Here is a 14,156-nt window from a genome sequence, read left to right on the forward strand (position 1 = left end):
GCAAATTCACAATACAGGCTGCCATAAACATCCAGAAGTGGATCGGCCTCTGCCTGGGTCACTCATTAAATTCATCTCCAATGCTATTCTTCTTATTTTAGAAAACCATTATTTTACATGTAACGGTAAATAGTATAATCAGATGAGGGGTACAGCGATACTGCAGGATTATTCCACATGGGGAACAAAGCAAAGACTGAAGCCTGGACGCCAGAAGAGCAGGTTTTTGTCCCCCTGGTAATAAAATGGTGCTGGTCACCGTCACCCATCTCTCCATGGTAATCTGCCCCTTTCTGGTCTGGGGAAAGCTGAGTGGATCTAGCAGAAGGTTCAGTGTACTTCCTGCTGTTCTGCACCAGAGGGGTCTTTGATGTCCTCCTCTTGGGACCAGCAGGGAAGCCCTTCGCTGTGGTGATAACTGATCAGACCTTGTGGGGTCATACTGTTATTAATGGCAGGACTATGGGTCATCTGAAGGTCCCAGACCAACAGCGGTTATATTCTTGGACCTGCGAGGGTCCCGTGGACGCAGTTCATTCCCTCTTGCTGTTGTGTGACCCCCGATGCCCACAGAACCATGAAGCTAATCACCTGTAGCATGACATGTCTGGTATCCACTTGTAGGTGACTACATGACACATGGCGGCCATAGCTCCCCTACTGTAGGGCCTGCAGGGGAATATGGCCACATGCTAGATTGGGTTTTCATCCTGCACATACACTCAGCCCTCCCATCAGTGATGTCTAATGGAAGGGCGGCACAGGGGTGACTCAAAGATACTCTAGAACTAAGGGGAATCCCCTCCCCAAATGGTCGGAGCCAGGAGGGGCATCTAATACCAGCCTGTCCCCCCATCCAGGCACCAGACGATTGGAGCGCCTTCATAGACTGGGATTTCCTATTATTTTCGATGTTTCTGTATTTGTAGCTCCTCCCCTTCTGTAAATATCTCCGTCGGTATATTTGTATCTAAGCTCTGCGGACCGTTCTTAGAATAAAGCTTTATTAGTCGTCCTTGGATGCTTTAAGCGATGCATAACCCCAAAGTGTGTTAGTCGTGTCGGCTGGTGGAGACAGAGGTGGCTGACTTACCTGTCAGAAATGGTCAGTGGTGGCAGAGAGGGGCATGAAGGAGGTGGGGGTCTGGAGGTAAGTCGACCCTCGGGCCGGTCCCTGGGTGCCATACATCACAGGTAGGTGACCGTCGGACCCACAAACCCCGTCATCTGTGACAACCCCGACTCCATATACAATGTACCTACCCCGAATAGTGCAGGTAAGTACTACCGGCTGCTCCGCAAACACAAGGAGCCCTCGGAGATATAAAAGTCTCGGGCTCAGAACCCTGGAAAGCAGGTTGGGTTTGAAATAAGGTATTTTTACTAAGAGGCCAAACAAAACGTTATAAACCTGTTATCACCGTAATCACAGCGACCGCAGAATAAAGAGCAGCGCACTTTACTGCACCATAGGGATCACAGAAACAACGGCGCTCCGAGGTGGGACTGAATGTTATAAGGGCTTCACAACACTTCTAATGGCTGCACAACCGCTTTGTGCTTCCTGGTTGGTGCTGACCAGGTCATGTGACTGCTGCAGCCAATCACTGGCTAGAAGTCCCTGCTGTGGTCGGTGATTGGCTGCAGCTAGAGATGAGCGAGCACCAAAATGCTCGGGTGCTCGTTACTCAGGACGAAATTTTCGCAATGCTCGAGGGTTCGTTTCGAGTAACGAACCCCATTGAAGTCAATGGGCGACCCGAGCATTTTTGTATATCGCCGATGCTCGCTAAGGTTTCCATTTGTGAAAATCTGGGCAATTCAAGAAAGTGATGGGAACGACACAGAAACGGATAGGGCAGGCGAGGGGCTACATGTTGGGCTGCATCTCAAGTTCCCAGGTCCCACTATTAAGCCACAATAGCGGCAAGAGTGAGCCCCCCCCTCCCAACAACTTTTACTTCAGAAAAGCCCTCATTAGCAATGCATACCTTAGCTAAGCACCACACTACCTCCAACAAAGCACAATCACTGCCTGCATGGCACTCCGCTGCCACTTCTCCTGGATTACATGCTGCCCAACCCCCCCCCCCCCCCCCCCCCCCGCACGACCCAGTGTCCACAGCGCACACCAAACTGTCCCTGCCCAGCCTTCAGCTGCCCTCATGCCACACGCTTGCCTCATAGCCACACCACCCTCATGTCTATTTATAAGTGCGTCTGCCATGAGGATGAACCGCAGGCACACACTGCAGAGGGTTGGCACGGCTAGGCAGCGACCCTCTTTAAAAGGGGCGGGGCGATAGCCCACAATGCTGTACAGAAGCAGTGAGAAATATAATCCTGTGCCACCGCCATCAGGAGCTGCACACGTGGGCGTAGCAATGGGGAACCTATGTGCCACACACTATTCATTCTGTCTAGGTGTCTGCATGCCCCAGTCAGACCGCGGTTTTTTATAAATAGTCACAGGCAGGTACAACTCCGCAATGGGAATTCCGTGTGCACCCACAGCATGGGTGGCTCCCTGGAACCCACCGGCTGTACATAAATGTATCCCATTGCTGTACCCTGGACAGCAGAGCTAACGTCAGATTAAATGCAGGTGGGCTTCGGCCCACACTGCATGCCTCAACCTGATCGGGGTTTTTAATTCATAGACACAGGCAGGTACAACTCCCTAATGTGAAGTCCCTGTGGATCAACAGCATGGGTGGGTGCCAGGAAGCCACCGGCGGTACATAAATATATCCCATTGCATTGCCCATCACAGCTGAGGTAATGTTGTGCCTAATGCAGGTGGGCTTCGGCCCACACTGCATGCCCCAGTCAGACTGGGGTTCTTCAGAAGTGGACACATGTAGTTACAACTCCATGTGGACCGACAGCATGGGTGGCTCCCTGGAACCCACCGGCGGTACATAAATATATCCCATTGCATTGCCCAACACAGCGGATGTAACGTCAGCTGTAATGCAGGTGGGCAAATAATAATTGGATTACACTGTAGGCGAGGGCCCCCAAAAAATTGGTGTACCAACAGTACTAATGTACATCAGAAAAATTGCCCATGCCCAACCAAGAGGGCAGGTGAAACCCATTAATCGCTTTGGTTAATGTGGCTTAATTTGTAACTAGGCCTGGAGGCAGCCCAGTTAAAATAAAAATTGGTTGAGGTGAAAGTTTCAACGCTTTAATGAGAATTGAAACGTATAAAAATTGTTTAGAAAAATTATTTGAGTGAGCCTTGTGGGCCTAAGAAAAATTGCCCGTTCAGCGTGATTATGTGAGGTTTCAGGAGGAGGAGCAGGAGGAGGAGGAGGAATATTATACACAGATTGATGAAGCAGAAATGTCCCCGTTTTGGATGGTGATAGAGAACGATGCTTCCATCCGCGGGTGCAGCCTACGTATTGCTTAGGTATCGCTGCTGTCCGCTGGTGGAGAAGAGAAGTCTGGGGAAATCCAGGCTTTGTTCATCTTGATGAGTGTTAGCCTGTCGGCACTGTTGGTTGACAGGCGGGTACGCTTATCTGTGATGATTCCCCCAGCCGCACTAAACACCCTCTCTGACAAGACGCTAGCCGCAGGACAAGCAAGCACCTCCAGGGCATACAGCGCGAGTTCAGGCCACGTGTCCAGCTTCGACACCCAGTAGTTGTACGGAGCAGAGGCGTCACGGAGGACGGTCGTGCGATCCGCTACGTACTCCCTCACCATCCTTTTACAGTGCTCCCGCCAACTCAGCCTTGACTGGGGAGCGGTGACACAGTCTTGGTGGGGAGCCATAAAGCTGGCAAAGGCCTTGGAGAGTGTTCCCCTGCCTGCGCTGTACATGCTGCCTGATCTCCGCGCCTCCCCTGCTACCTGGCCCTCGGAACTGCGCCTTCGGCCACTAGCGCTGTCGGATGGGAATTTTACCATCAGTTTGTCCACCAGCGCCCTGTGGTATAGCAACACTCTCGAACCCCTTTCCTCTTCGGGTATGAGAGTGGGAAGGTTCTCCTTATAGCGTGGGTCGAGCAGTGTGTACACCCAGTAATCCGTAGTGGCCAGAATGCGTGTAACGTGAGGGTCACGAGAAAGGCATCCTAACATGAAGTCAGCCATGTGTGCCAGGGTACCTGTACGCAACACATGGCTGTCCTCACTAGGAAGATCACTTTCAGGATCCTCCTCCTCCTCTTCCTCCTCATGCTCCTCCTCCTCCTCAACGCGCTGAGTTATAGACAGGAGGGTGCTCTGACTATCCAGCGACATACTGTCTTCCCCCAGCTCTGTTTCCGAGCGCAAAGCGTCTGCCTTTATGCTTTGCAGGGAACTTCTCAAGATGCATAGCAGAGGAATGGTGACGCTAATGATTGCAGCATCCCCGCTCACCACCTGGGTAGACTCCTCAAAGTTTCCAAGGACCTGGCAGATGTCTGCCAACCAGGCCCACTCTTCTGTAAAGAATTGAGGAGTCTGACTCCCACTACGCCGCCCATGTTGGAGTTGGTATTCCACTATAGCTCTACGCTGCTCATAGAGTCTGGCCAACATGTGGAGCGTAGAGTTCCACCGTGTGGGCACGTCGCCCAGCAGTCGGTGCACTGGCAGATTAAACCGATGTTGCAGGGTCCGCAGGGTGGCAGCGTCCGTCTTGGACTTGCAGAAATGTGCGCTGACCCGGCGCACCTTTCCGAGCAGGTATGACAAGTGGGGGTAGCTTTTCAGAAAGCACTGACCCACTAAATTTAAGACGTGGGCCAGGCATGGCACGTGCGTGAGGCTGCCGAGCTGCAGAGCCGCCACCAGGTTACGGCCGTTGTCACACACGACCATGCCCGGTTGGAGGCTCAGCGGCGCAAGCCAGCGGTCGGTCTACTCTGTCAGACCCTGCAGCAGTTCGTGGGCCGTGTGCCTCCTATCTCCTAAGCTGAGTAGTTTCAGCACGACCTGCTGACGCTTGCCCACCGCTGTGCTGCCACGCCGCGTGACACCGACTGCTGGCGACGTCCTGCTGCTGCTGACACATCTTGATTGCGAGACAGAGGTTGCGTTGGAGGAGGAGGAGGAGGGTGGTTTAGTGGAGGAAGCATACACCGCCGCAGATACCACCACCGATCTGGGGCCCGCAATTCTGGGGGTGGGTAGGACGTGAGCGGTCCCGGGCTCTGACTCTGTCCCAGCCTCCACTAAATTCACCCAATGTGCCGTCAGGGAGATATAGTGGCCCTGCCCGCCTGTTCTTGTCCACGTGTCTGTTGTTAAGTGGACCTTGGCAGTACCCACGTTGGTGAGGGCGCATACAATGTTGCGGGAGACGTGGTCGTGCAGGGCTGGGGCGGCACATCGGGAAAAGCAGTGGCGACTGGGAACTGAGTAGCGCGGGGCCGCCGCCGCCATCATACCTTTGAATGCCTCCGTTTCCACAACCCTATACGGCAGCATCTCCAGGCTGATCAATTTGGCTATGTGGACGGTTAACGCTTGAGCGTGCGGGTGCGTGGCGGCGTACTTGCGCTTGCGCTCAAACACTTGCGCTAGCGACGGCTGGACGCTGCACTGAGAGACATTGCTGGATGGGGCCAAGGACAGCGGAGGTGAGGGTGTGGGTTCAGGCCATGAGACGGTTGTGCCTGTGTCCTGAGAGGGGGGTTGGATCTCAGTGGCAGGTTGGGGCACAGGGGGAGAGGCAGCGGTGCAAACCGGAGGCAGTGAACGGCCTTCGTCCCACCTTGTGGGGTGCTTGGCCATCATATGTCTGCGCATGCTGGTGGTGGTGAGGCTGGGGGTGGTGGCTCCCCGGCTGATCTTGGCGCGACAAAGGTTGCACACCACTGTTCGTCGGTCGTCTGCACTCTCAGTGAAAAACTGCCAGACATTTGATCACCTCGGCCTCTGCAGGGTGGCATGGCGCGAGGGGGCGCTTTGGGAAACAGTTGGTGGATTATTCGGTCTGGCCCTGCCTCTACCCCTGGCCACCACACTGCCTCTTCCAACCTGCCCTGCTGCTGCACTTGCCTCCCCCTCTGAAGACCTGTCCTCAGTAGGCGTAGCAAACCAGGTGGGGTCAGTCACTTCATCGTCTTGCTGCTCTTCCTCCGAATCCTCTGTGCGCTGCTCCCTCGGACTTACTGCCCTTACTACTACCTCACTGACAGACAACTGTGTCTCATCGTCATCGTCCTCCCCACCCACTGAAAGCTCTTGACACAGTTGCCGGAAGTCCCTAGCCTCATCCCCCGGACCCCGGGAACTTTCCAAAGGTTGGGCATCGGTCACGACAAACTCCTCCGGTGGGAGAGGAACCATTGCTGCCCATTCTGGGCAGGGGCCTGAGAACAGTTCCTGGGAGTCTGCCTGCTCCTCAGAATGTGTCATTGTAATGGAGTGAGGAGGCTGGGAGGAAGGAGGAGCAGCAGCCAGAGAATTCAGAGTTGCAGCAGTGGACGGCGCATAAGTCTGGGTGGTCGATAGATTGCTGGATGCACTTTCTGCCATCCACGACAGGACCTGCTCACACTGCTCATTTTCTAATAAAGGTCTACCGCGTGGACCCATTAATTGTGAGATGAATGTGGGGACGCCAGAAACGTGCCTCTCTCCTAATCCCGCAACAGTCGGCTGCGATACACCTGGATCAGGAGCTCGGCCTGTGCCCACACCCTGACTTGGGCCTCCGCGTCCTCGCCCGCGTCCACGTCCTCTAGACCTACCCCTACCCCTCAGCATGGTGTATTACCAGTAGTGCAGAAACAGAACGCTGTAATTAAATGTGCCGCTTATTGGCCTGTGGTTGGAGGCTGACTTCGCTTACGGAACGCACAGCAGAGCCAGGAAATAATTTTGCGCAAGCCTGCTGTAACACTTAGCTGGCTGCGTATGAATTAGGACAACTACCCCCAGCAGAGACCCAGAACACTGAGGACGGTCACAGGCAGCCCAAATAGATTTTTTTTCCCAAATGTTTTTGGAAAGGCCCACTGCCTATATACAATAAATATGTCTTCTGTCCCTGCCTCACAATATATGTCCTCTGTCCCTGCCTCACCACTACTGGCCCTGGACTATGTATAATTACTGCAGGACGCAATGCTCTGCACGGCCGATATACAAAAAAAAAAAATGTGCAACACTGCAAAAAGCAGCCTCCACAGTACTGCACACGGTCAGATGTGGCCCTAAGAAGGACCATTGGGGTTCTTGAAGCCTAAAATACTCCTAACGCTCTCCCTATAGCATCTCCGGCACCAGCAGCACTTTCCCTGATCTCTGTCAGAATGCATCTGTGGCGAGCCGCAGGAGGGGCCGATTTATATACTCGGGTGACACCTGATCTCGCCAGCCACTCACAGCAGGGGGGTGGTATAGGGCTTGAACGTCACAGGGGGAAGTTGTAATGCCTTCCCTGTCTTTCTATTGGCCAGAAAAGCGCGCTAACGTCTCAGAGATGAAAGTGAAAGTAACCCGAACATCGCGTGGTACTCGTCACGAGTAACGAGCATCTCGAACACGCTAATACTCGAACGAGTATCAAGCTCGGACGAGTACGTTCGCTCATCTCTAGCTGCAGCAGTCACATGACCTGGTCAGCAGCACCCAGGAAGAATAAAGCGGCAAAACCCTTTTAAGGAACCATCATCACCTACCTGCAGGAATGTCCTCCTCCACTTCACTCTTCCACGGGTGATCGCCCCTCATCCTCTCTTCTTCTACCTCCACTTTAATATCATCTTCACCCTGATGTGTCATATGGAATAATTCAGTACAATATGGCGGAGAGGCGGGAAATCTAACAGACGGCCGAAATGTATGTCTGCAGGAGGAGAGAGCTCCACCCCCTATATAGAGAGAGCTCCACCCCCTATATAGGGCAGTACCAGAGAGCTACAGACCCTATATAGAGCAGCACAAGAGAGCTCCACCCTCCATATGGAGCAGGATCAGAGAGCTCCACCCCCTATATAGAGCAGGACCAGAGAGCTCCGCCCCCTATATAAAGCTAAAACAGAGAGCTCCACCCCCTATAAAGAGCAGGATCAGAGAGATCCAACCCCTATATGGGTCAGGACCATAGCTTCACCCCCTCTATAGAGCAGGACCAGAGAGCTTCACCCCATATATATAGCAGGAACAGATATTTCCACCCGCTATATAGAGCAGGCTCAGAGAGCTCCACCCCCTATAAAGAGCAGGATCAGGAAGCTCCACCCCCTATATGGAGCAGGACCATAGCTCCACCCCCTATATAGAGCAGAACCAAAGAGCTTCACTCCCTATATAGAGCAAGAACAGGGAGCTCTACCCCCTATATAGAGCAGGAACTGAGAGCTCCACCCCCTATATAGAGCAGGAACTGAGAGCTCCACCCCCTATATAGAGCAGGAACTGAGAGCTCCACCCCCTATATAGAGCAGGAACTGAGAGCTCCACCCCCTATATAGAGCAGGAACTGAGAGCTCCAACCCCTATAAACTGCAGGATCACAGCGCTCCACCCCCTCTGTAGATGCACTAAAGGGCTCAGCGCCATCTACCTGCCAGTTCTCAGGGACATCTTCCTCTGGACGCTCCTGGGTATACGGAGTACAGGTAGATCTCTCTGGGGGGTTTCTCCTCCCGACTCCATCTGTGGAGACACACAGTGATGGGAGAATGTAGGTGACCTCATACCTGTCACCTCTTACCTGGTGACCCCGCGGGCAGAAGCCTCTCTAGCATGGCGGCCTTGTACACATTCCACCAGCCCTCTACATACTCCCACTCCTCTTACCTGGTGACCCCGCCTCCAGGTTGGCGGCCGCGTACACATCCCTCTACATCCTCCCACTCCTCTTACCTGGTGACCCCGCCTCCAGCATGGCGGCTGTGTACACATCCCGCCGACCCTCTACATACTCCCACTCCTCTTACCTGGTGGCCCCGCCTCCAGCATGGCAGCCGCGTACAAATCCCTCTACATCCTCCCACTCCTCTTACCTGGTGACCCCGCCTCCAGCATGGCGGCCGCGTACACATCCCTCTACATACTCCCACTCCTCTTACCTGGTGACCCCATCTCCAGCATGGCGGCCGCATACACATCCCGCCGGCCCTCTACATACACCCACTCCTCTTACCTGGTGACCCCGCCTCCAGCATGGCGGCCGCGTACACATCCCTCTACATCCCCCCACTCCTCTTACCTGGTGACCCCGCCTCCAGCATGGCGGCCGCGTACACATCCCTCTACATCCCCCCACTCCTCTTACCTGGTGACCCCGCCTCCAGCATGGCGGTCGCGTACACATCCCTCTACATCCCCCCACTCCTCTTACCTGGTGACCCCGCCTCCAGCATGGCGGCCGCGTACACATCCCTCTACATACTCCCAGTCCTCTTACCTGGTGACCCCGCCTCCAGCATGGCGGCCCCTTACACATCCCTCTACATACTCCCACTCCTCTTACCTGGTGACCCCGCCTCCAGCATGGCGGCCGCGTACACATCCCGCCGGCCCTCTACATACTCCCACTCCTCTTACCTGGTGACCCCGCCTCCAGCATGGCGGCCGTGCACACATCCCGCCGGCCCTCTACATACTCCCACTCCTCTTACCTGGTGACCCCGCCTCCAGCATGGCGGCCGCGTACACATCCCGCCGGCCCTCTACATACTCCCACTCCTCTTACCTGGTGACCCCGCCTCCAGCATGGCGGCCCCGTACACATTCCTCTACATCCTCCCACCCCTCTTACCTGGTGACCCCGCCTCCAGCATGGCGGCCCCGTACACATCCCGCCGGCCCTCTACATACTCCCACTCCCCTTACCTGGTGACCCCGCCTCCATCATGGCGGCCCCGTACACATCCCTCTACATCCTCCCACTCCTCTTACCTGGTGACCCCGCCTCCAGCATGGCGACCGCGTACACATCCCTCTACATACTCCCACTCCTCTTACCTGGTGACCCCGCCTCCAGCATGGCGGCCGCGTACACATCCCGCCGGCCCTCTACATCCTCCCACTCCTCTTACCTGGTGACCCCGCCTCCATCATGGCGGCCCCGTACACATCCCTCTACATACTCCCACTCCTCTTACCTGGTGACCCCGCCTCCAGCATGGCGGCCCTGTACACATCCCGCCGGCCCTCTACATCCTCCCACTCCTCTTACCTGGTGACCCCGCCGCCAGCATGGCGGCCCCGTACATATCCCTCTACATCCTCCCACTCTTCTTACCTGGTGACCCCGCCTCCAGCATGGCGGCCCCGTACACATCCCTCTACATCCTCCCACTCCTCTTACCTGGTGACCCCGCCACCAGCATGGCGGCCCCGTACACATCCCTCTACATCCTCCCACTCCTCTTACCTGGTGACCCCGCCTCCAGCATGGCGGCCGCGTACACATCCCTCTACATACTCCCACTCCTCTTACCTGGTGACCCCGCCTCCAGCATGGCGGCCCCGTACACATCCCTCTACATACTCCCACTCCTCTTACCTGGTGACCCCGCCTCCAGCATGGCGGCCCCGTACACATCCCGCCGGCCCTCTACATACTCCCACTCCTCTTACCTGGTGACCCCGCCTCCAGCATGGCGGCCGCGTACACATCCCGCCGGCCCTCTACATACGCCCACTCCTCTTACCTGGTGGCCCCGCCTCCAGCATGGCGGCCGCGTACACATCCCTCTACATCCTCCCACTCCTCTTACCTGGTGACCCCGCCTCCAGCATGGCGGCCGCGTACACATTCCTCTACATCCTCCCACTCCTCTTATCTGGTGACCCCGCCTCCAGCATGGCGGCCGCGTACACATCCCGCCGGCCCTCTACATACTCCCACACCTCTTACCTGGTGACCCCGCCTCCAGCATGGCGGCCCCGTACACATCCCGCCGGCCCTCTACATACTCCCACTCCTCTTACCTGGTGACCCCGCCTCCAGCATGGCGGCCCCGTACACATCCCGCCGGCCCTCTACATACTCCCACTCCTCTTACCTGGTGACCCCGCCTCCATCATGGCGGCCGCGTACACATCCCGCCGGCCCTCTACATCCTCCCACTCCTCTTACCTGGTGACCCCGTCTCCAGCATGGCGGCCCCGTACACATCCCGCCGGCCTTCTACATCCTCCCACCCCTCTTACCTGGTGACCCCGCCTCCAGCATGGCGGCCGCGTACACATCCCGCCGGCCCTCTACATACTCCCACTCCTCTTACCTGGTGACCCCGCCTCCAGCATGGCGGCCCCGTACACATCCCTCTACATACTCCCACCCCTCTTACCTGGTGACCCCGCCTCCAGCATGGCGGCCCCGTACACATCCCTCTACATCCTCCCACCCCTCTTACCTGGTGACCCCGCCTCCAGCATGGCGGCCGCGTACACATCCCGCCGGCCCTCTACATACTCCCACTCCTCTTACCTGGTGACCCCGCCTCAGGCATGGCGGCCGCGTACACATCCCGCCGTCCCCCTATACATCCTCCCACTCCTCTTACCTGGTGGCCCCGCCTCCAGCATGGCGGCCCCGTACACATCCCTCTACACGCTCCCACTCCTCTTACCTGGTGACCCCGCCTCCAGCATGGCGGCCCCATACACATCCCGCCGGCCCTCTACATCCTCCCACTCCTCTTACCTGGTGGCCCCGCCTCCAGCATGGCGGCCCCGTACACATCCCGCCGGCCCTCTACATACTCCCACTCCTCTTACCTGGTGACCCCGCCTCCAGCATGGCGGCCCCGTACACATCCCGCCGGCCCTCTACATACTCCCACTCCTCTTACCTGGTGACCCCGCCTCCAGCATGGCGGCCCCATACACATCCCTCTACATACTCCCGCTCCTCTTACCTGGTGACCCCGCCTCCAGCATGGCGGCCGCGTACACATCCCTCTACATACTCCCACTCCTCTTACCTGGTGACCCCGCCTCCAGCATGGCGGCCGCGTACACATCCCTCCACATACTCCCACTCGTCTTACCTGGTGGCCCCGCCTCCAGCATGGCGGCCGCGTACACATCCCGCCGGCCCTCTACAAACTCCCACTCCTCCATGGAGAAATAGACGGCCACATCCTGACACCTTATAGGAACCTGACAACACAATATCCAGTCATCAGCCAGAGCCCCCCGCTAGAATGTCCCCCCACATTCCCCGCAGTCACCTCTCCTGTCAGCAGCTCCGTCATCTTGTTGGTGAGTTCTAGAAGCTTCTGGATCAGGGAGTGAGGATGGATGATGGGAGTCGCTGTCTTCTTCACTGCTGTGTACTCCTGTGGATGGAGGGAGACGCTCAGGGATGGCACAAATACAAGACAGATGGGAGGAATGGAGGGAAGTTCACCTCTCCGGTCAGCAGGTAGATGATCTCCCAGGTGACGGCTAATATCCTTCCACTCATCTCCGTGCCGTCCATCGGGGCCTGAGGAGAGAGAGGTCACAGGGTACCGGTGGATAACAGAGAGCACAACCCCCCATGTCAGCTTACTGTACTGCTGTATATATATATATATATATATATATATATCCTATGATACTGGCTGATAACAGAGAGAACAACCCCGATGTCAGCTTACTGTACTAATATACATACACATATATATATATATATATATATATATATATATATATATATAGACGAAAGCCCTCACTGACTCACTAACTGACTCACTGACTCACTCGCCAAAAGTTCTCCAACTTCCCGATGTCGCAGAAACGTGAAATTTGGCACAAGCATTGATTATGTCATAAATAGGAAAAGCTAATGGGTCCCAACTCCATTATTCAATTCTAGCGCAAAAGAATTAGCGTCGAAATTTTTCGTACGGAATGTAATTCTCTCACTTCCTGATGTCATCTTTATATATATATCCTCTGATACCGGCTGATAACAGAGAGAACAACCATGATGTCAGCTTACTGTACTGCTGGATATAAATATATCCTCTCCTACCGGCTGATAACAGAAAACAACACCTGATGTCAACTCACCGTACTGCTGTGTATATATATATATATATATATATATATATATATATATATATATATATATATATATCCTCTGATACCAGCTGACAAAAGAGAGAACAGCACACTTGGACCCTCTCTGTATACAGTAGATGATGGTCTTGAGGACCTTTGATGACATCATAGGCATGTGACCAGGATGCATAGTGGAGCTCCGCCCCCTGATCACATGGTGGTGATGTCACCCCAGGTCCTGCAGCTCTGGCAGTATATATAGAGCCGGTGTATCTCGGTGTGGGAGGAGGCTGTGTGGTGGTTGTTGGATGGTCTCCGCCCCCTGATCACATGATAGTATATATAGAGTCGGTGTATCTCGGTGTGGTAGGAGGCTGTGTGGTTCTTCGATGTTCTCGCTATCTGCTGGCTTCACTCCTTACTGTGGAGGAGAGCAGGGCTTGGTCTGATAAAGTTTTTGGGCCTCCTGTGTTGTCACCCCTTCCCTGGAGCACAACTGCTTCAGTAATGGTTGGAGCTCAGTGCCCCCTCGTTGGTCCTGCTGGACTGGGGTCATCGTGGCTCGGTGCCTCCTCTGCTCTGCCTCCCACTTTACTAACTCTCCCCTTCTACTCTTGACCTTGGATGAAGTGGCGCCCCTCATTACCTGAGTCGTCCGATGCAGACCACGGCAACCTTGTCTTACATCCCAAATGCGCTTCAGCCGGCGGTGCTCAAGATGTGCCGAGCGCCTGTGGAAAAAAATCAAAGCTGCCCGCAGACTTCAAATTCATGCCTGAAACTTATAACCTCGCCCTCCACCATGCCAAACAAGTTTATTTCACCTTCCTGGTCTCCTCACTATCCCACAACCCCAAAGAACTCATCGACACCGTTTACTCCCTCCTCAGCCCCAAAGAACAGGCCCTGCGACGGACCTGGAGAACTAGCTGCCTATTTCAAAGAGAAAATCAGCAACATCCAAAAAGAAATCTTCAAAAACTGCAGGTCTAGCCCCGATCCCAGTTTCCTCAGCACCGCATTCATCACTCACTCACTTTCTCACTCCCGCCCCCAAGACTTCTCCGGAGCAGCACCGGTCCTCTGGAACGCTCTACCAAAGGCTACCCGGGCAATCCAGGACTCGCAGAACTTCAGGGGTGCTCTAAAAACGCCCCTCTTCAGGGAGGCATACCGCATTCCCTTAACAAACC

General features: G+C 55.3%; 2 protein-coding genes across 2 annotated transcripts in view; both read right to left on the reverse strand.

The window, feature by feature from the left end:
- The window catches only part of LOC136617321 (uncharacterized), a 177,770-nt gene that overhangs the window by 83,479 nt on the left and 80,135 nt on the right, over nucleotides 1-14,156 (reverse strand). The window lies entirely within an intron of this gene.
- Nucleotides 1-14,156, reverse strand: part of LOC136617574 (gastrula zinc finger protein XlCGF57.1-like) — a 103,554-nt gene that overhangs the window by 6,371 nt on the left and 83,027 nt on the right. Inside the window, exons 2-3 of the mRNA XM_066594270.1 lie at nucleotides 8,522-8,613; nucleotides 7,635-7,725 (exon numbers count right to left, since the gene is read on the reverse strand). Of these exons, the coding sequence (XP_066450367.1) occupies nucleotides 7,635-7,725; nucleotides 8,522-8,613 (183 nt within the window). The remainder of the gene's footprint in view (nucleotides 1-7,634; nucleotides 7,726-8,521; nucleotides 8,614-14,156) is intronic.

Source organism: Eleutherodactylus coqui, chromosome 1 (genome assembly GCF_035609145.1).
Source record: "Eleutherodactylus coqui strain aEleCoq1 chromosome 1, aEleCoq1.hap1, whole genome shotgun sequence".
Taxonomy (NCBI): domain Eukaryota; kingdom Metazoa; phylum Chordata; class Amphibia; order Anura; family Eleutherodactylidae; genus Eleutherodactylus; species Eleutherodactylus coqui.